General features: G+C 55.7%; 9 protein-coding genes across 10 annotated transcripts; 5 read left to right on the plus strand and 4 right to left on the minus strand.

The window, feature by feature from the left end:
• Positions 1–100: 100 nt before the first annotated feature.
• Positions 101–1,639, minus strand: GUITHDRAFT_71493 (hypothetical protein; the record flags this gene model as incomplete). Its single annotated transcript, XM_005832091.1, has 2 exons — positions 101–850; positions 1,229–1,639. The coding sequence occupies 2 exons, from the start codon at positions 1,637–1,639 to the stop codon at positions 101–103; spliced, it is 1,161 nt and encodes a 386-aa protein (XP_005832148.1).
• A 1,468-nt stretch (positions 1,640–3,107) lies between these two features.
• On the plus strand, positions 3,108–4,295 carry GUITHDRAFT_108814 (hypothetical protein; the record flags this gene model as incomplete). Its single annotated transcript, XM_005832092.1, has 2 exons — positions 3,108–3,166; positions 3,218–4,295. 2 exons carry the CDS (start codon positions 3,108–3,110, stop codon positions 4,293–4,295), a joined length of 1,137 nt encoding a protein of 378 aa, XP_005832149.1.
• A 1,289-nt stretch (positions 4,296–5,584) lies between these two features.
• On the plus strand, positions 5,585–6,386 carry GUITHDRAFT_152754 (hypothetical protein; the record flags this gene model as incomplete). Its single annotated transcript, XM_005832093.1, has 1 exon — positions 5,585–6,386. A coding segment is annotated over exon 1 (593 nt), but the record flags the coding sequence as incomplete, so codon positions are not given.
• A 1,006-nt stretch (positions 6,387–7,392) lies between these two features.
• Positions 7,393–9,471, minus strand: GUITHDRAFT_94733 (the record flags this gene model as incomplete). 2 transcript variants are annotated; one of them, XM_005832095.1, is made up of 8 exons in its annotated part: positions 7,489–7,533; positions 7,580–7,626; positions 7,677–7,758; positions 7,929–8,001; positions 8,045–8,101; position 8,349; positions 8,382–9,195; positions 9,280–9,471. In XM_005832095.1, 8 exons carry the CDS (start codon positions 9,469–9,471, stop codon positions 7,489–7,491), a joined length of 1,311 nt encoding a protein of 436 aa, XP_005832152.1. The 2 variants fall into 2 exon arrangements, with proteins under 2 accessions (XP_005832151.1, XP_005832152.1); XM_005832094.1 differs by having other exon boundaries at positions 7,393–7,533; positions 8,273–8,355; positions 8,404–9,282.
• A 675-nt stretch (positions 9,472–10,146) lies between these two features.
• Positions 10,147–10,850, plus strand: GUITHDRAFT_41107 (hypothetical protein; the record flags this gene model as incomplete). Its single annotated transcript, XM_005832096.1, has 2 exons — positions 10,147–10,406; positions 10,601–10,850. Coding segments are annotated over 2 exons (510 nt in total), but the record flags the coding sequence as incomplete, so codon positions are not given.
• Positions 10,851–11,120: 270 nt separating this feature from the next.
• Positions 11,121–12,648, minus strand: GUITHDRAFT_108818 (hypothetical protein; the record flags this gene model as incomplete). Its single annotated transcript, XM_005832097.1, has 5 exons — positions 11,121–11,226; positions 11,322–11,494; positions 11,545–11,667; positions 11,714–12,187; positions 12,238–12,648. 5 exons carry the CDS (start codon positions 12,646–12,648, stop codon positions 11,121–11,123), a joined length of 1,287 nt encoding a protein of 428 aa, XP_005832154.1.
• Positions 12,649–14,137: 1,489 nt separating this feature from the next.
• GUITHDRAFT_50727 (hypothetical protein) lies at positions 14,138–14,642 on the plus strand (the record flags this gene model as incomplete). Its single annotated transcript, XM_005832098.1, has 2 exons — positions 14,138–14,407; positions 14,607–14,642. Coding segments are annotated over 2 exons (306 nt in total), but the record flags the coding sequence as incomplete, so codon positions are not given.
• Positions 14,643–14,891: 249 nt separating this feature from the next.
• GUITHDRAFT_108820 (hypothetical protein) lies at positions 14,892–18,523 on the minus strand (the record flags this gene model as incomplete). Its single annotated transcript, XM_005832099.1, has 16 exons — positions 14,892–15,036; positions 15,194–15,239; positions 15,435–15,726; positions 15,774–15,881; positions 15,931–15,993; positions 16,040–16,100; positions 16,147–16,190; positions 16,243–16,280; positions 16,487–16,637; positions 16,690–16,832; positions 16,906–17,117; positions 17,353–17,517; positions 17,576–17,712; positions 17,767–17,823; positions 17,870–18,175; positions 18,389–18,523. The coding sequence occupies 16 exons, from the start codon at positions 18,521–18,523 to the stop codon at positions 14,892–14,894; spliced, it is 2,103 nt and encodes a 700-aa protein (XP_005832156.1).
• A 228-nt stretch (positions 18,524–18,751) lies between these two features.
• GUITHDRAFT_152758 (hypothetical protein) lies at positions 18,752–20,108 on the plus strand. Its single transcript, XM_005832100.1, has 6 exons — positions 18,752–19,074; positions 19,124–19,235; positions 19,292–19,372; positions 19,426–19,596; positions 19,730–19,839; positions 19,895–20,108. The coding sequence occupies exons 1-6, from the start codon at positions 18,914–18,916 to the stop codon at positions 19,986–19,988; spliced, it is 729 nt and encodes a 242-aa protein (XP_005832157.1). The 5' UTR covers positions 18,752–18,913; the 3' UTR covers positions 19,989–20,108.
• The last annotated feature ends 67 nt before the right edge of the window (positions 20,109–20,175 follow it).

Below are 20,175 nucleotides of genomic sequence, written 5' to 3' on the forward strand. Positions count from 1 at the left end.
TGAAGGGTTCAGCCCCTGGAGTCTGAGAACAAACATCGACGGGACTCCCGCAGCTCCAACAGCTCCAACGCCCTCATCCTTCCAGGATTTTGCCTGCACTTCATAGTGAGAGGCTCGGTCGTGCTAGCAGCTCGACTTTACCTTGTGCCTCAAGGCAGACAGAAAGATTCTTTACGCTGGTCAGCGTGTCCGGGTGGCTCTCCCCCAGCTTCACCCGCCTCTTCTCCGCGCACTCTCTGAACAGCTCCTCCGCCTCCTCGTACTTCCCCTCGTTGAAGCAGAGGGACCCCAAGTTGCTCATGCTCGTCAGGGTGTCGGGGTGATCCTCTCCCAGCTTGACTCGCCGCAGCTGCAGACACTGGCGGTAGAGAGGCTCCGCATCCTCGTACTTGCGCTGCATCTTGTACAGGCCTGCAAGGTTGCTCATGCTGGTGAGGGTGTCAGGATGGTCAGCTCCGAGCTTGCTGAGGAAGAGTTGGAAGCACTCGACGTACAGGCCCTCGGCCTCCTCGTACTTGCCCTGGCTCTTGTACACCCCCGCAAGGTTGCTCATGCTCGTGGGAGTACCTGGGTGATCGATCCCCAGCTTCTCCCGCCTTCTCTCAAGGCAGAGGACGTACAAGGGCTCCGCCAACTCGTACTTGCCCTGACTGTAGTAGAGGCCCGCAAGGTTGTTGAGGCTCGTCAGGGTGTCGGGGTGATCCTCTCCCAGCTGACTTCGAAGTCTCTCCACGCAGAGGAGGAAGAGTGGCTCTGCCTGCTCGTACTTGCGCTGCATCTTGTAGAGCCCTGCCAAGTTGCTCATGCTGGTGAGGGTGTCAGGATGGTCCTCTCCCAAGCTCGCCCGCCGCTTCTCCAGACACTCCAGCCAAAGAGCCTCTGCCTCCTCGCTCCTCCCTTGGCTCCTGCACAGGGCCGCCAAGTTGTTGACGCTGGTCAGCGTGTCCGGGTGGCTCTCCCCCAGCTTCACCCGCCTCTTCTCCGCGCACTCTCTGAACAGCTCCTCCGCCTCCTCGTACTTCCCCTCGTTGAAGCAGAGGGACCCCAAGTTGCTCATGCTCGTCAGGGTGTCGGGGTGATCCTCTCCCAGCTTGACTCGCCGCAGCTGCAGACACTGGCGGTAGAGAGGCTCCGCATCCTCGTATCGCCCCTGATGGAAGTAGAGGCCTGCAAGGTTGCTCATGCTGGTGAGGGTGTCAGGATGGTCAGCTCCTTGCCTGTCCTTGACCTTGCCGATGCAGTCCAGGTACAGGCCCTCGGCCTCCTCGTACTTGCCCTGGCTCTTGTACACCCCCGCAAGGTTGCTCATGCTCGTCAGGGCCTCCGGGTGATCCGCCCCGAGGCAACTTTGCAACTTGGCAAGACACTGGGTGTACAGGAGCTCTGCCTGCTGATACCTCCCCTGGCTCTTGTAGAGCCCCGCCAGGTTGCTCATACCGGACACCGTGCCGAGGTGATCAGCTCCAAGATTTCTCCGCTGCCTCTCCAGACACTCGACGTAGAGAGGCTCCGCCAGCTCGTACTTGCCCTGACTGCAGTAGAGGCTAGCAAGCTTCATCCTGCCCCACAAGTCGTCGTCCTCGTCTTGATGGCTGACAAGTGCCTGGCGCTCAGCAGCGGCAGTGAACCAATCGCGCATGGAGGAGAGGACGAGAGCGTTGAGATGATCAAACCCTCCAGCTTCTCTGATCACCGCGAAGATCCTCTCCTTGTCTTCCCTCTTGAACGCCTCGCTGTTCTCCACATCCACCTGCCCGAGCATCCCCAGGTAGGTATCGATCGACAGCTCGGACCAGAACTTCTTCGCCTCCGTCTCGCTCATGGCGACGCTGAACCGGCTGCGCGTCCTTGCCGTCTGGAACAGCTCAAACAGGCACCAAGCTCGAGTCAGAGGGATAGGGTTGTTCCAAGGGGAAAGGATCATTACAGTATGCCCGAAATCCCTAATCGCCTCCGCAAACGTCGTGCTCCACCACTCGAACGGCAAGTTCGGGGCCCCGTGCTGGTTGTTGCTGAAGAGGTCGAACCAGATGACGGTGCTGCTGCCCTTGAAGTGAGACTCTATCGCGCTCACGACATCAAGGAAGTTGTACTTCCAGGCATGCGAGATAAACACCTGCGCCCTGCTCACCCCCGCATGCCCCTCCATCTGCAGCAGCTGGCAGTAGGAGACCCCTCCGTGTGCTGCGGTGAACTTCATGAGGTACTTCTCGCACACGTCAGTCGTGGTGAGGCCTGACAGAGCTGCTTGCCCCCCACACTTCTCCACGAACTCCCTGAAGACTTCCAGCGTCACTCCTTCCTTGGGGAACGGCAGAGACCCTGAAGGAGGAAGGGAGGTTAGCTTGCTAGGTCTACTCAAGGAGGCGTGCCTTGATCTTTGCTCGCAGTTGCGTCTGCCGATGCCCCGGCAGTTTTCGTCTCTGCTCTGCTTGGCACGTCGATCTCTGCAGTGAACCACCAAACAGTCACTCAGCAGTGGTAACTCCTTCGCAGCCTCGACCAGCACCTGCTGAACGGCCAGCCCGGAGCGTGGGAGGAGCGGAGGCTGGTCCCGAAGGAGCAGTAAGGTGGGGCGAGGTCTTCATGGGCTCGGACGCTTCCCTCCTTAGGCTGAGGTCCTCTGCTAGTGGGGATGTTGGGGTAGACGAAACACATCCTCCCATCGATCATGCAGTGACGTGCTCGGGCTTTTATCCTGCTCCTCTCCTCTCCTCGCTCCTCTCCTCTTCCGTCCTCCTCTTCCGTCCTCCTCTCCTCTCCTCTCCCCCCTCCCCTCTCCAGTCCCTCACAGATTCCCGATTCTGGAGCCAACGGCCCTAGAAAAATGTCACAGGTATCAACATTACATTTTATACCCTTTATACAATTTTACACGCCTGTTTGATTTTGATTATCCGATTTTGAAGGACCCCTACCCCCATCTTTGGTATCGCTGTAGAGGGGAAGATTTGATGTCGAAGGAGGAAGCGACAGCTCTGAACGACATCTGATCTAACTCTGAACGACATCTGATCTAACTCTGAACGACATCTGATCTTGATGCTGCATCATTGATTTGTTCAACTATGGCGAAATAAGAGACAGGAGACTTCAAAGGTGCAGTCATGGTCAGATTTGAAAATGTGTCAAACTGTTCAGAGAACTTCAAAGATGATGCTGGAAGGTGAGGATTGCAGACATGGAGACGATGAAGCTAATCTTTGGGTTTGTAAAGGCCTTGTCCAAGACATCACGCGTTGTCAGGGAAGTTGCAGGAGGTTCAGCGAAGAGAGGCTTGTTTAATACGGCAACTTGCTGAGTTGCAGGAGAAAAATCAAGTCTTGACGTCAAGGTTGGAAGCAACGTCCTCTACGTTGCGGAGGGCATTGGAAGAACGAGACGAAGCGCTGGTTCAGAAGAGGAAGGAGGTGTTTTGCAGGCAGCAGCTTGAGAAGCAAATGCAAGATCTCATAGTCAACAAGAACCCGGTCAAGGAAGAAACAAAAGGCACACACGAGCAAGACAAGACGAGTCAGAAAGACTTCAAAGTGTTGGAGGCTCTGAACTCCATGGCAAGGTCCCTTCAAGGCTTTCAAAGTATCCTTGCAGACGCGCTAGTTCAGGGGGGTAGCACGCCCCCCAACTCCCAGGAGATGCAAGACAGGCTATCAGAACCATGTTCAACCATGGAGAACTCCTTGCTGCAACTTTGCAGACATCTGCATGTCTCGGAGGAAGAGAGTGAAGATAAGAGTCCCAAGACAGGCAAGAACAAGCAGATGACAGTGAGGTCAAGAAATCCCTCAGATGAACGTCCTCTTTCCTTGCATCAGCCACCTGACGCTGCTCGCCATGGAGCCCAATCCCAGTCATTGCACACGATAGGGACGCAGACCCAGGACTTCAGTGAGGATACAGATGTCTGTAACGGGGGAGGAGGAGCCCCGAACAGACCGCAGGGACGGGCTATGTTGTCTGCTGCTGTGAGTTGGAAACTTGGGATACCGCCCCTTGTGCTGATATCTTCAACCACGCAGAGGAGGAGGCAACAGGACAAGCTGACACAGACCAAGTCAGTCGAGAGTTCTAGTGATACAAGCTCCTCCTCCTCCTCGGAAGGTCTCCGTGGACACGTCAGGACTGCCGCATCCCTGCTGCCGATCTCTGACTATGACTTCCGCCAGGTGCACGACGTTCTGAAACAGAAGCCGGAGATCTTGAGGAGCAGGACCTTATCCAGGGCACCTGACCCGAAGTCTAAAGCTGTTCCCACGACATGCCCAGCTGCCAAAGAGCTGCCGCGAACAAAGTAGGTTTTCAAGAAGAGATTCTTCTGCTTTCGTTGTAGTTGTTGCGCCTGAAGCAGTTTGTTCCTCGTTGCCGTCGTGATGTGCTCAGCCCGGCCTCTTGATTGCCTTGTTGACAGGAAGCTTTCGGAGGGAATGATCTTGTCACGGTCAGCCGGATTGAAGTTTCTCGACCAGGAGATGGAGGTGAGGAGGAGGAGGACACAGAAGGATCGCGCGTTTGTCTGCCATGCCGAGTTCAATCATTATGTCACCATGACGACCCTCTCCTTCTCATGCTGCTCACTCTCCTGCCGCAGGAGTTGCAACAATCCCTCGAGCGAGCAGCAAGCTTGCTCAACTGACAGTGTCGCCGAAGGCTCCGATGATGATCGGGCAGTGATGTCTATGAAAGTTCAATAGTAAATCGCCCTGTGAACTGACTGTGGGGCCGGTAGAGACTCCCCGAAGCCTGGGCCAGTCAGTCCTGCCACTGCCCTGGGTCCGGCCCGGGTACGGTACGGTCCAACAACATTCGTGGTTACCGCTTGAGTCCTAGTAGAGGGTCTCGAGTCTTAGGGTTCCTACTCACCCTAGGACCTCCACCCCCACCCAACGGAATTTTTTTTGAAATTCTGTGTGACAAGACCCCCACCCCTGGTACCCCCACCCCCTATTTGTAGCTAAACTCTACAAGTACCCCTTCATTTCCCATGGTATACCGTTGGATAAATGTTGGTACCCCTACTAAGGTATGGGTAATCCTGGTGTATGGACCCCTACCAACCCACCCCCTCTGGCCGAAAGAGACCTTCGGAAGTCGAAATGCCCGCCCGTAGAGCGATGCAGGGGAAGGGAGGGAGGGGGAGGGCAGGAGAGGGGAGGAGAGGGGAAGGGAAACGGCAACAATATCCAGGATATGAAGAGAAGAAGGATAGAAAGTAAGAGGTGAGGAGGAAGGAGAGGAAAGAGGATGGGTAGAGAACCACATTCAGAAGATTTGCACGTTGAGAGTTTGGAGATGCCGAGTACACAGCAGACAGCACGACTGTGCTGATGCAATGATGCATGTAGATGTCAAGAGGACGATGTGAACAGAACTTCTCACTCGTGGTGAAAGAGAATGTGCCGTTGGAATTTCAAACCGTGTAGAGTGCGAGACATGAAATGAAATAGACAAGTCAGACAAGCAGTGAGGAATTGTGCCTTGACGTCTCAACTAACTGAGTCGTGAATACGCCCAAACTTTTCAATCATCACAAACTAACTTGTCGCTGTTCAGATGCGGAAGTCGTTAGCCCCTGTTTCAGCGAGTTCGTTGAACTCGCGCACCTCGCTCGCACCTCGCGCGTCGCTAGCGCCTGGCAAGGCAAGTCTCGGGAGACAGTCAACCCTTGGAGGCTTCGGCACGCGCAAGAGCTCGATAGGAGGACGGCAGTCCATGGCCCCGGGGGGGCGGCGCTCAACCCTTGCAGCAGGTGGGCCCTCGAAGCAGATGGACGACCCGAGGAACGTGAAAGACAAGGCTTTCATCAATGCGGCGAAGCATCGCCTCATCGAGTTCCTTGTCGAGAACAACTACGACCGCCAGATCAGTCTCAAGCAGTTGGATGCTCCCACGACCAAGGATTACCTTCACATCCTCATGTTCCTGTACAATAAGATCGATCCCAAGTTTCAGCTGAGCCAGAACATTGCGGAGGATGTTCCAGCCATGTTCAGACGTCTGCGATATCCTTTCAACGTGAGCAAGAGCCACCTTCAAGCTGTCGGCTCTCCGCATGCCTGGCCCTCGCTCCTCGCCTCTCTCGTGTGGATCGTTGAGCTGCTCCAGTATGAGAAGCAAGTAGAAATCGCAATGATGGAGGACCCTGAATCCGAGAACCCTGACAAGATGTTCTTCGACTACCTGGCAAAGGCCTATGACTCGTTCTTGCAAGGCAGCGACAACGATGAGTACATCGAGCAGGAGCTGGCACAGGCCTTCAACGCTAAGAATGAAGCAACACAGGAGGAAGTCGATCGTCTCAACACAGCAAACAGGAAAATGGAGGAGGAGATAGAAGAGCTCTCAGAGTCCAAGCTTGAGGAGCTTCAGACGAAGCGCTCCCTGCTCCAGAAGGATCTGGAGAAGTTCAAGCTGCTCATCACGAACCTCGAGAAGCATCTCGTGGATGTGGAGAAGAAGACTACAGAGATCAAAGAGGACGCAGCGGCCAAGGAAGCAGAGCTGAAGGCGACAGAGGCCGAGAAGGCGCACTTGCAGGAGGTTGTCGGACAACAGGAGACGAAAGCTATCGATGCCCAGAGGATCGCAGCGGAGAGAGGTCGATTGCAGGACGACCTCAGGAAGACGGCAGCGGAGAAGGAGAGTCTTCAGAACAACATCTACAACGCTGAGATCTCCTTGGCTAACAAGCAGGCAGAGATCGAGAAACAGATCCAAGAGTACAACCGCATGGCGACTGAGATGAAGATTGTTCCGTCCACAGCAAAGCATGCCAACGGCATCTCCTTTGACATCCCGGTGGCGTCTAGAGGAAACGGCGTCGACCAGCTCATCGCGTTGGGAGGAAAGTCGAGCCTCAAGCAGGACCTCGTCAACCTGCGCGACTCCTTCCTGGAGAAGGCGCAGGAGGTTCATTCGCAGCGGATGGAGAGCGAGGAGAAGGTGCGGGACATGCAGATGCAGGTGGAGGAGAAGAAGGAGGAGATCGCGAACCTGGAGGAGGACTGCCGCACCAAGGAGCAGCTGCTGGTGAGGGACAAGGAGCTGCTCGAGATGGAGCTGAAGAACACAGCGACTGAGGTCCAGGCTTTGGAGGAGATGGTTGCCAGCGGGATGAGCATGGGAAAAGCTCGGCTCGTCGCCGCTAAGAAGAAGGTGGAGGAGCTCCAGCGAGAGTTCAAGGAGGTCCAGAGCGGGTATCAGAGGAGACGAGCAGCTCGCAGCGACTCGCTCATGGCGCTGTGCTCGCTTGCCGCCCAGCACAAGCTGAACGTACAGGTTTACCCTGACCCTTCCCATCTTGCGTTTGCTGACGAGTGTTGTTACGGCAGGAGAGGCTTCAGGAGCTTGAGAGCAGGTGCCTGAGCCTGCAGAACCAGATCGCAACTTCATGAGAGAGGGGGGGCGAGTAACACTGTTGAGCATGACAACTCTAAGAATACTGTGGATTAATGAAATGACTAACTCGGCTCGATGGGGCCCATTGGGAGCTCAGAGAAGATTCAGGACGATGCCAATGCCGATAGTCAACCCGTCCTGCATGCCCGAGTTGAGAGGAGAAGGAGAAAGAGGGGAAAAGAACCTCTCGGAGGACGAAGCGTCCGAGTTGAGAGAAGTCCTTGTATGTCTCTGCGATGAGTCAGATGAGCAGGCAATGAACAATATTCATGGTCACTCACCGACACAGATTTCTGAGGAGAACTCCAGCCTTAGGACGGCAGATTGACCCCGTCGAACAAACGGACGTTTGACCTCTCCGAGCTGAACGATGAGGATGAGAAGCACGAGAGAAACGGAGAGACGGATAGATCACGAGGAGGGGAGGGGAGTGCGATAGAGGAAAGGGAGGAAAAGTAGAAGAGGGAGGGACAGGGATGGGAGTGAGCTGGGGGGGGGGGGGGGGCAAGGGAGGAGCAGCTGGTGATTTTGACCTGCTTGTCTATGACTGAGATGACTGATTCCCAAGTGCAATCGGTGGCGATGGAGTGACAGTGGAACATGCAACTGAGCCAATGTCAGCACAGTGACGAGCTAGGGGAGCGCTCACGAGTATCCGGCAGCGATAATGCTCTTGCAGTCCAGGATGTTCACCTTGACCTCAATGCTGCGCATCGTCATCATCATCATCATCGGCCTCCTCCTCCACCACCACCACCACCACCACCACCACCACCTCCTCCTCCTCCTCCTCCTCCTCCTGCCCCATCATCTCGTCTTCAACTCCTCTGCCTCCACTTCCTCCTCCACTTCCTCCTCCTCCTCGCCCTCCTCTCACCATCTGGTTGCCTTCGCCCTTCCAACACCTTTCGACGGGCTGAGAATACTTCCAGCAGGAACGTCTTCCGTGCAACCCTTCACCTGATTTCAATGTCATTTCCCGCGACCCCTCTGCTCACAAGGAAGGACCTTTAGGCGAAGGATGTCGCCTGCCGACGACTCCTCCACACTCGTGCTCTCGAAGAAGATCTGAGTGATGGTGATCACCGAGTTGTCGGGGAGGAGGAGGAGCTCCTCTCCTGCTCTGATCACCCCGCACTCCAACTTCCCCAGCAGGTAGACGTCTGTCTCCCGATACGCGCAAGACACTTGGAAGCGGACGGGGAGCGAGGGCTGCGATTTGACGAGCTTGACCGTATCGAGGGCTTCGATGAGGGAGGGGCCATCGTACCAACTGCAGACGTCAGGGCCCATCCGAGACTTGAGGTTCACTCCGTGTAGGCCGTCCAGCGGGAGGAAGACGACCTCGCTCAAGCCATAGCCTATGGACTTGAAGAACGGCTGCAGCTTCCCTACGATGTCGTCGTACCGCTCCTTGCTCCACGAGCACTCGTCCATCTTGTTCACGGCCACGATCAGGTGCCGGACTCCCGTGCTCCTGATGAGGATCGCATGCTCCCGCGTCTGGCCCCCCTTCTCGAACCCTGCTTCGAACTCCCCCGTCCTTGCAGAGATGATCAGCACTGCTACCTCAGCTAGAGCCGCTCCTGCGATCATGCTCGGCACGTAGCCCCTGTGCCCTGGGGCATCTAGGAGTGTGTACTTCCTGTTTTCGCTCTCGAAGTAGGCCTGCCCGACCTCATGCGTCTTGCCCTTCTCCCGCTCCTCAGCAGTCAAGTCCATCGCCCATGCGAACTTCCAGGAGGCTCTTCCCATGGCCGTCGATTCTTTGGTGAACTTGTCCAGGGTTCTGTCGTCGAGCTGGCCGAAGGAGTAGAGCAGGTGACCGCTGATCGTGCTCTTGCCTGCATCAACATGCCCGACCATCACCATGTTACAGTTCACCTTCTGGCTACTCTGATCGGATCCTCCTTTCAGGGTAAGGGTGTTCCCACCGGCCCTAGGTCGGACGAGGTGTCCGCGATCAGGTGCCATGAAAGCATGCCTCAAAGAAAGGAGGTGCTCATGGCTAGCGTGGTATACCGGAGACATGCACAACATGGAGAACACGATCCATGCTGTCGACGACAAAGACATAGCAACGATTGAAGCTGATTGTAGGGTTGACTTGCCTCTGATCCCTCTCTTCTTCTCTCTTGTCCTGTCCTGTCCTCCTCTCCTGTCCTCTCCTCTCCTCTCCTCTCCTTCGCCCCCCTACTATCACCACCCACGGATCGCCGTAGCCATGGCCTGCAAGGCTCTGGCCTCCCGTGGAAGTTTTTCTTTTCCAAACTTTCCAAGGCAAAAGTTTCCAAAGTTTTGATCCTGAAGTTGCATCTACCAAACTTTGAAAACTCTGCCCGACCCGCCGAGGCAGAGATACAAAAGGCAGTAAATAACAGATAGCAAATGTCAATTACAATAAAATGATGCCCTTAAAGAATGGGGATGAGAGGGGATGAGCCGCAGAAGCCGCAGAACCTTTCGAGGAATGCAGGAGGCAGGCGGCGAACGAGATGGGGAGGAGGAGAGGCAGGAGGAGAGGAATGAGAAGTGCAGGGATGAAGATCAAGGAGCAGAAGCAGAAGCAGGACTAGGAGCAGAAAGTGCAAGATGAGTCGCATGGGGAGCAGGGAGACGGAAAGATGAGAGGCGTGTGTGACAATAGAGGACAAACTTTGGAGGATGCGATGCGGTGAGGAGGGAATGTTTTCAAGACTGCACCATCAGCTCTCCGTGAACTGAGACGGTTGTCAGGCTATGACGAAGACTGTTCTTGTGTTTCTCTGCGAAGGATTCGAGGAGATCGAGACCGTCTCCCCCATCGACATCCTGCGCAGGGCAGGAGCTCAGGTGACTGTGGCGTCGTTGACGAAGGATCTGCATGTGAAGGGAAGAAGCAACATCATCATGTCCGCTGACGTGGACCTGGATGCCGTCAAGGATCAAGACTTCGACTGCGTCCTCTGCCCCGGAGGCCCGGGGACGAAGCATCTCCGAGAGGACGCCCGTGTGATCAGCATTGTGCAGAGGTGAGGGGACTTGAGAGGGAGGAGGAGGAGTTCGTGAGGGAGGGAGGGGGGGGGGGAGGGGGATAGTGAGGAAGGAAGGAGGAGGTGAAGGAGGGTGAGAGAGTGAGGAAGGAAAGAAGAGGTGAAGGAAGGAGGAGGTGATGGAGAAGAGGAGGTACTGAGGAAAGACTGTGGGAGGATGATAATGGGTTCAGGCACCATCAGAAGTCTGTGAAGCTTGCGGCGATCTGTGCTGCTCCTACGGTGTTGCATCAGGCCGGGGTGCTGGGATCCAAGTACACAGCCCACTTCTCGGTGAAGGAGACCATCCCCGACATCATGGAGCAGGCGGTCGTTGTGGACGGCAACATAATCACGTCACGTGGGGCAGGGACGGCGACGGAGTTCGGACTAGCGGTGGTCAGGGAGCTCATCTCCAAAGAGAAGTCAGACGAGGTTGCCAAGTCCATCTGCTACATGTGATGCTGCCCTGGAGGCAGGCAGGAGAGGAGGGAGGAGGTCGTTTATGTGGAGTGTCATCGGATGCGCATGCTGGTGTGTGAGGGAGGAGGGGGTCTTGTCTTGTGGTGGTCCACCGTCCTGGAGGTCAGCGCGTCCGATAAGCGCCATAGCACCCTCCCGACGGGTCGACCTCTGGCTTGCGCTACTTTCGTCCTGCATGTTTGTGATCAGTAAAGATGAGGAAAGAGATGGAGAGGCAGGAAAACTTCTCTCTCACCACTCGATCCCCCACTTGAGGAGCGCAGCGACGAAGCCGTTGAGGGTGAAGTGTCCCAACCTCACTGATCCGGAGTACTTCCCGAGAGACAGGCAGTACATCCTGCAGTTAGGCATTTCAAAGAGATGCAACTCTGGAGTGAGAACGATTGGAAGGGATGGAGGTAGATGGGGGTAAAGGGTAGAATGCTGCTGCACCTGCTCTCAAGACTCGGGATGTAATGATGCATTCTCGATCCCGTAAGCGAAGATCTGATGTTGTTACAGACGAGCTTGGCCTGGATTTCTGCTGTGTGACCAAGCTTCTCATCCGGCAACCCGTCGATGCTGATCGCATCCCCGACAGCAAAGATGTTGCTCTTATTGTATACCTTCACCATCCTCGTCAACAACCAGAGGCAGCACAGCAACGTCGACATACAAGAAGGTGGTCAGATACAAGGATCGAGCCGTCGTCTTTCAGCGTGAACCGCATCTTTGAGTCCTTTAGGAAACCCGTCATGGGTCTGCCTCCAAGGCACCAGTACACCCGATCAGCCCTGACCTGTGCAAAGAGCGTGAGGAGCAGAGATGGGGCGTCACTTCACTACAGTCTCTTCCCCGACGAGGAAGGTTCTAACTGCCCCGTCGCTGCCTTGCGGGATGCAGCGGTGGCCGAGGAGGACTCGCACGTTGCGGCGGGTCAGCCACTCCAACATGTACCTCTTGGAGGAGGAGGAGGCGAAAGTCTCGCACAGACTCTGATGTGCATCTACCAGGGTGACTGACTTGGAAGGAAACTTCTCTACTATCTCAGCCGCAAGTTCCACGCCCACCGGCCCCCCACCCACGACGAGGACACTGGAAGCCTTGGCCACCTCCTCTGCTCGGGCTCTCCATCCTTCCTCCCTCTGCTGCATCCCGAACTCCCTGGGATCCGGCTTGATGCCCTCACTGTAGTTACTCCCGCAGGCGAGGATGAGGAAGTCGAACTTGACCCGCTGCGCTTCTCCGCTCCCGTGAGGAAGGAAATCCACCGAGCCATCGTGAACGTCGACGGCAGTCCCATGACAGAAGTTCACCCCCTGCAAGTACATCACTGACAGCATCATCCCTCCTCCTCCTTCCCCTTCACCTCGAGCAGGCTCAGCGGGAAGCAGAGGTCCTTGAACATGCTCGGCTTCACAAGGAGCTGAAGTACCCCAGGGGTGTACTCGAAGAAATCTCGTTGGTCGATGACGGTGACGTTGAAGTCATCCATCAAGTTCCTGGCGCATGACAACCCGCCGAACGATCCTCCGATGATACAGACACTCTTCCGTGCTCTCTTGCTCGTTCCCCACCGTGCACACAACCTCTTGACCCCTTGCATCATGTACAACAGCACATCCAACACTTCGAGCACAACTCGGGAGCACAAGCATGCGAGCTTGAAAGTTGTGATCCGAGCGATCATACAAACGTTCGCACATGCACGGAGGAGGATCCTTCCTATAGATGTCTCTGTTGACTTGCATGCTTGCCCCTGACCCGACGGGTTGCTCATTCGGTGGCCCAACGCGCCTTGACCATGTCGCCATCTCTTGTAGCACAAGGACAGGTCATTTTTCGGGTTGGAGTTGCAGTGATGACCGATGATTTGAAAAGAGTGCGACAGGCTGAGAGAAATGCAGACGACGATTAGTAACAACAGCTTCGACATCCGTGAGATATGGCTGCGAGAAAGATTACGCTTCCTCTGCTGATTCTTGTAGGTAGTTGTCTACTTGTCTGTCATAACTTTTCCTACATGTTTCGTGCCCTCATCTTCGCCTCGCCTTCTCCCTCCTCCAATCTTCTTCCCCGCGTTTCTCATCCTCGTTTCTGCATCTCTTGTGTGTCCTCCAAAATCTCATCTTCCCGGCCCCTGTTCGGCGGATTCTCAGTACCGGACCGCGCCGCCCGGCCGGGCCGGGCCCGGAGCCCGGGCCAGGCTCACTCTAGGAAAGCCCCCTCTTCGCCTCACGTACTACATTGCCGTCCTGAAACACGTCAGTCGTCTTGGCCACCGTGGCACTGCCAGGCTGAACTTCCCGGAAGCCGTGACGACTCAGTCACTACTGAAGTTTACACCGTGGGAGAGTTTTTGTTAACCTGCGTCGCCCGGTCAGCCGCGGCGTCACGTGGGACCAAACTTTTTGAAAACTTCGCTGCCGGCACTGTCACAGTGACATGACTGTCACCGTGACGGGTGCGGTCGGGAGAGCGATCCGATGATCTGGCCCGGTGAACCGGCGGCCCCGGGCCGGGGCCCCGGCCCCCCAGTGATCATGACCGACGCCAGACCGCAGGCTGCCATCGTCGCCGCACTCAGTGCACGCGGGCGGCGGCGCCCGGCCAGTCGGAAGGCTCACCGTGCACTGAGCGACCGGACCGTCACAAGGCTGAGTCGCCCCGCCGGTCCGGGTCGGATCGCCCGGGGCCGGGCCGGGCCGCCCGGCAGCCGACTAGAGTCCGAGGCCCGGACTGGAGTGAGCCAGAAGTTCCATGAGCGCACGTGCGGTCCCCAGGGAGTGAAGAGAAGAAGAGGAGAAGAGAAGGAGAAGAGAAGGAGAAGAGAGAGAGGAGAGAAGGAGGAGAGGAAGATACCACATAGAGCTGCAGTTGTGATTACGCTGAGCTGATATTCATCGATCGTCCCGCGAAGGGAAGTGATGGCAGTCAAAGAGACGAAAGAAGTGAAAGAAACACAAGAAGATGCGAAGAAGACAAAGAAGAAGGTTTTGAAAAAGGGTAAAGAAGATGTGAAAGAAACACAAGAAGAAGCGAAGAAGACAAAGAACCAGAGTGCAAGCAATGGAAAAGAAAACGGCGGCGGCGAACCAAAACAGCAGAAGCGGAAGAAGGAGAATGACGAGGAGGGCAGATCTAAGAAGAAGCAGAAGGCGGATAATGGTGAGGAAGGGCAGGGAGAGAGCGACAAGCAGCAGGGCGGGAAACCGAAGAAGAGCATGAAGGACAAGCAGAAGCACAGCAAGGGAGGGAAGCCCACCGGCAAGGACGCTCATGTCGTCTGCTTGTGCTGCAGGAAGACAGGTCACACCCTTGCCAACTGCCCGTCGAACCCGAACAAGGCTAGCAGGAGGAAGAAGAAGCTCTGCTTCAATTGCGGCGAACCAGGTCATAGCATCCACAACTGCCCCAAGGAGAAGGGGGAGAACGGGCTGAAGTTTGCCGTGTGCTTCATCTGTAAAGAGCAGGGGCACATCAGTGCGCAATGCCCGAAGAACGACCGAGGGATCTATCCCAAGGGAGGATGCTGCAAGGTAGAACCTGATTCCTCTCTGGACCTCCTTCTTGTCCCTGTCCTCGTCCTCGTCTTCTTCATGTCGATCTTGATCATCATTCATCTTCAACACAAGCAACATCCTCCTGTTCTCTCACTTGTGCTTCGTTCATGTCTTGCCCCGTATCATCTGCCGGCTCTGCCTCCATGTATCACAAGTGATGTTGGTGGTGTATCAGATCTGCGGGGACAAGAGACATCTCGCCAAGGACTGCCCTGAGAAAGGAACAGCCAAAGACAAGAAGGCGAACAAGCAGCCCGACCAGCAAAGTGCCGACGACATCACAGGCAACGCTCAGTTTGAGCTGCCGCAGAAGCTCAAGGGGAGAGATCAAGGGGGGACAGAGGAGGCCGGGAAGAAGAAGGCGGCGAAGAATGCGAAGGTCGTCAAGTTCTAACAGTTTTAACAATCTTACAGTTGAAGTAACACCTTGTATCAAACACACCCTTGCGCTCCTGCTCTGCTAGCTCTTGGATCTTTTTACCCGCCTCTCCTGGTCTTGTTGTACCTTGTTCTTCCTCTTCTTCTTGTCCGGTACTTCCCCCTTGGTTGCATTCTTGTGCACAAAGATGTAGAACCTCTTGTTGTGCATCCCGTTGCTCCACAGCCTGTGGAGAAATCCCTTATCTCCCTCCTCCCTCCTCCCTCCTCCCTCCTCCCTCCTCCCTCCTCCCTCCTCCTCCCCCCCCCCCCCCCCACGTGCGCGCTCCACTTCAGCTTCAGCTTGCCCCCTTCCTCAACTCAAGCTCCCTCTTCCTCTTTCACCTGTCAAAGTAAGAGCCCGAGTTTGCAAAGTGCCCGCAGACTTCCCCTGTCGCTGAAATCAGACGAAGAGGACAGGGAGGAGTAGGAGAGCAGAGGAACGGAGAGAGAAAAAAAGGCAGGTAGGCATGGAGAAGAAAGCTGTAAGGAGAGAGAGGAAGAGGAAGCGGGAGGGAGCGGGAGTCGAAGGGAAGGAAGGAAGGGTATGGATAGGGAAGGAGAAGAAGACAAGACGAGACGCTACCAGGCAGGCCGACGAACAACGGGAGGTCACGTACAACTTGCGATCTCTTCCAATCCGCGGTCAGTTCGCGCCTGTCCACGAACAGCGGCTCATTCCCCTCCTCGTCCTTGAGGTCAGCGAGGGTTGCGAGGACGGAGGCGATGTAGCGGCTGTTGTCGGAGAGGATTGTAAGGCTGCCCCCCGCCTCCAGCACGCGATGAGCTGAACGGAAGAAGTCCGCGGTGAGGAGATGAAGTGTCGACTCGCCGTCGCCGCCGCTCCAGAGGGGAGGCTCGGGGAAGTTGATCAGCACCTGCTCCAAGTGACTTGCCAGCTGGGGGGCAGGTGGAGGTAGACGACCTGAGAAAGGGACTCGGTGGGCACACGGCGGGAGAGGACAAGCTTCGCGTCCCCCGCCAGCACCGCGAGGTTGTTCAACTTGGACAGAGCCATCTTGACAACCGTCTGCTGCCACGTCAGCATCATCACGTGCCGCCGCCGGGCCCGCAAACTTGACCTGCTGGGATCGATCGTGCCTGATCTCGAGGGAGACCCAGTCGCTCGCTTGCTCTGTCTTGGCCTGCTGGACTTGTCAAGTTGACCTGGGGGCCGGGCAAGCTGGGCACCTGCTCGACAATCCACTCGCCGCTGCCGGAGCAGATCTCCATCCTGACAGGCCGGCGGGAGCTGAGGGAAGAGGTGAGTGAGTGCGGAAGGCTCGAGAGCTGCTGACCGATCGCCAGAGGCTCCACGGGAACTGTCGGAGGAGGAAAAGATCTTGAGGGGAGGAGGTGAGCGCTGGGGGAGGAGGGAGAAGGAAAGAGCTTACTCTCTCCCATGATAGGCGTGCGTCCTGATTGAAGTACCCTGAGACCGTCTCCTTTAAGCGCCTTCTGGCCTCCTCCTCCTCCTCCTCCTCCTCCTCTCTCGCCTCCTTTTTCTTTCCTCTCCCCTCCCTCCTCCTCAACAATTGTGAGAGCCCGCAGATGTCGTCCAAGTGCTGCACGAGCTTCGCCCCCATTTCATCTTCCTGCGACGTCAGAGGAGGCGAGCTGCACGCATGCCCTTCTCACCGCTTCTCATCCCCTCCTGCCCTCCGATCTCATGCATGAACAACGTCCTTGAGTAGCACTGGAGAAGAAACTTCGAGCATTGCTCGGCAATGCCTCCTGCTCCTGCTGCTCCTGCTGCTCTTTCTCCAAGCTGATCAAGGTAATCCTCGACCTGGGAATATTTCATGTCTCGTTGCGACACGGGAAGGAAAGAGGATCGGAACCGCAGTAGCCTCTCGCTCGAGCTCAGAGATGTGATGCTTGAGGAAGAGAGCTACTGACGCTCTCTTGGCCTTCGACCCTGCGCCCTCCTCCTCGTCCTCCTCGTCCTCGTCCTCCCTGTCCCTCACTTGCCCATCATCGTCTTCTGCATCATCGGCTTGCTCCTCACTCTGTTTATATTGTATCACATGCTTCATCATGGAAGGATACTCAAACACCCACGTTCTTGGTTTTCACTCCAGCTCCAGCTCCAGCTCCAGCTCCAGCTCCAGCTCCAGCTCCAGCTCCAGCTCCTTTCTCTGCTCTCCTAGCAAGCACCCGATTTTTGACAAGCTTGAAGTCTTCTAGAGCTTTTCGAGACATCTTAACATCCCCCACAAGTGCTGCCATCTGCGCCAGCCCAACTTGTCCGGCTCCTGTTCCCAGATCCCTGCGCATCCATCAAATTCATCCCCTTGACTCTAGAAGACTATGCCGATAGTCTCCTCCGCCGACCTCCCGGTGCCCAACTACCATCTTCTCCCCCTTTTCTGCCTCTCGTCGTCTCCGCATGCCCCTTCTTCTCCATCCACCTCAATGCTCCCTGCCCTTCCCTTCCCTTCCTCCTCCACTTGCTTATCCACCCCCCCCCACCCTCCACCGATCACGACCGTCAGTCCTCTCACCCGTGCTGCGCGAGGGTCTCTCGGGCTTCAGCGAGCATCAGTCCTTGGCTCATCAACCTCGTCACATAGTCGACCGTCGAGTCGTCTGCTCCAACGTCCCACTCCCCCCGCATCCGACCGAACACTGAGACTGCCTCCCTCACTGCCCCGGTCCGCACGCACCCCCTGTCGTCGGGCAGCGGCCAAGAGTCACACTCGACCCTCACATCCCTCCACCTCTGACCTCAGGAACGTGTTGATCGTTCGGATGTTCGGCGAGATGCGGGAGCCTTCCTTTGACATGTCCTCCAGGACCTTGTTTGCCTCCCCCATCTCCCCCACCGTGCAGTATCCCTTCATGAGGGTGGTAAACGTCACGACCTGCACAAATTTCTCAGCAAGACGCGGAGAGGGCGAAAGGACAAGCTCCATCACATTTGGTCTGATCCCTTTCGACTTCATCTCCTCAAACATTCTCGCTGCTCCCGCTATCTGCACGGACACTGGTCATCCCCCGTCGACACCGGAGGCAACCTACATCCCCGTTCCGGACGTACGCATTAATGATGCTAGTGTAGGAATAGTCTGTCGGTTTGAGGCCTTCGTCTTGAATCGTTTGAAAGAATCTGAGTGCTTTGCTGAGCTGCTTGCGCTGGCCATGCAGCGAAATCTTCTTGTTCAGAAATTGTAGCCTCTTCTTCTCTTCTTTCTTGTTCGCTCGCTGTGATTTTTCTGGCGGAACCCTGCTTGTTTTCTCCACATTTACAGATTTGGTAGGCTTCTTCTGCTTCTTCTCTTCACCTCCCTGCTTATCTTCCCCGCTGGGATCTTCCTTTTTCTGCTCCTGGAAAGACCTCAGGAGGTAGAAGCAGCTTCACTTTCAGATTAGAACATCAAGCATCGTAGTTCACACATTGCACGACATAGGTACAGATGTCGAAGCTGCAGCATGCAAGCAAGACAACGAGATCATCGCAAACATCCACTTCCCTCCACACGCATTAGCACATTTCGCAGATTAGGGCTGTTGACTCCACGGAACCTCTCATGATCTCACCCGAGCTTCTATCATGCTCATGATCTTGCCGATGGACTTGTACACTCTTGCTCTTGCTCTCTTCATGTCCTTGCCCCCCATCTCCTTCGCCTTCTCCTGTAGTTCCCGCAAGCGCTCTTGCAGCGAATCCTGCATCCCGACCCCCGATCCATCATCCCACCCCACCTCTCCCTGTTACACCACCCAACCAGCAAATTGATACTTTATTGCAGGACTACTTGGGGTTCATGGGTACTTTGATTGCCTACCCCTACCCACTCATGTTACGATCATACTCATCCCCCTCATTCAAGTATGCCCTCATCCCCTCTACTCTCACATATCACCTTTACCCTCATCCCCTCCTTGCACTGGTGGCACGTGCGGTTTAGTAGAGGAGGCGTCGAGCAGCAAGGGGAACGTGGGGAAAGCAAAGCTAGGCAAGGAAGGGCTGCGACAAGAACAAGAGTTGAAGCAGGAGGAGGCAAGCGTACAAGTCTCCTTGCAGGAGCTCGATCATCTCCTTGCTCTCTGCACGCTCCGAAGATGGTGAAGGAGAAACCATTCCCAACTCATGTCAGGGGTCACCCGGTGGTTCCTGAGAATGTCTTGCGCAAGAGGAAGACCTTGTCAGAGCTCAAGGAGAAACATGAAGAGCAGCTTGCTGCTCAACGAGCGAAGAGGACAACTGGTCCCACCGGTGTCATGTAAGAGAACAGCACCCTTATGTAACTGCCAACTGACATGGTGGGTAAGGTTCAAAAAAGCATCATATTTCATAAAAGAATATCGTCAGAAGCAGAAAAACATGCGGAGAATGAACAAACAGAAAAGAATAGAAGCCCCAGAAGGAGAAGACTCGAAGCTGGTGAGTTGCATGAGCTGTTTACCGCTGTCTTGCCATGGCTCACGTCCAAGTGGTAGCTACTCGTGATGAGGCACAAGGGCTCAAAGGGGTTGGACGATGAGACTAAGAAAATCTTGAACTTTCTTCACCTCCGAGAGGTAGAGCTCTCAGAGCCTCTCTCCTTCGCCTTCCGTCCTGACACGCTCGCCAGGTCAACTGCGCGAGTCTGATCCAGGCGAACTCCAAGAACCTCAAGATGATAAACCTCGTTGCTCCCTACATCAAGTACGGGGTGCCGACGTTGCAGACCCTGCGCGATCTCATCCAGAAGAGAGGATACACCAAGATCGAGGACAAGAAGATACCATTAACAGACAACCAGGTGCCCAACTCTTTGCCCGCTCCTTCCGCTCCCTCCTACCCGTTTACTGCCAGCGTGTTGATTTCTTTCCTCTTGACTTGGCCCTCAACGCTTGTGATGGCAAGAGACGTGATTTTTCTTGTGCTGCTGCCAGGTGATTGAGGACATGCTCGGAAACAAGGGGATCGTCTGTTTGGAGGATCTCATCAACGAGATCCACAACGTTGGGCCGAACTTCCTGGCTGCCGTCAAGATGCTGCAACCGTGAGAAAGATGGCGCGAGGAGGAAGGAGCGGGCGCTGACATGCATGGCGTGCAGGTTCAAGTTGAAGGCTCCTCGGACTGATGTGAAGACCAACTTCCGCGAGAGAAAGATGGAGGACATCAACGACACCATCGCGAGGATGAACTGAGCTGGCAGTCCCCTGGACCGGCAGCTCAAGTTGTGCAGTGCTCTTGATCCTTGTAGAAGCTCGGCGTCGGCTGAGAGCTGTTATTTTATTTTCCATTCACCATTAAAGTCGATCGAGCACACTCCCATGCTCCTGCCCCGCTCGTTTGAATTCCTCGCTCCTGAATATTCTTTGCAAAGTTTCACTC

Source organism: Guillardia theta (genome assembly GCF_000315625.1).
Source record: "Guillardia theta CCMP2712 unplaced genomic scaffold GUITHscaffold_36, whole genome shotgun sequence".
NCBI lineage: Eukaryota > Cryptophyceae > Pyrenomonadales > Geminigeraceae > Guillardia > Guillardia theta.

Bases quoted from the DNA above. Each gene is read 5' to 3' on its own strand.
- GUITHDRAFT_152758 (XM_005832100.1), top strand. From the start codon at position 18,914: ATGGTGAAGGAGAAACCATTCCCAACTCATGTCAGGGGTCACCCGGTG. The intron at 19,075-19,123 runs GTAAGAGAACAG...ATGGTGGGTAAG, and splicing joins ACTGGTCCCACCGGTGTCAT to GTTCAAAAAAGCATCATATT. The intron at 19,840-19,894 runs GTGAGAAAGATG...CATGGCGTGCAG, and splicing joins GCCGTCAAGATGCTGCAACC to GTTCAAGTTGAAGGCTCCTC.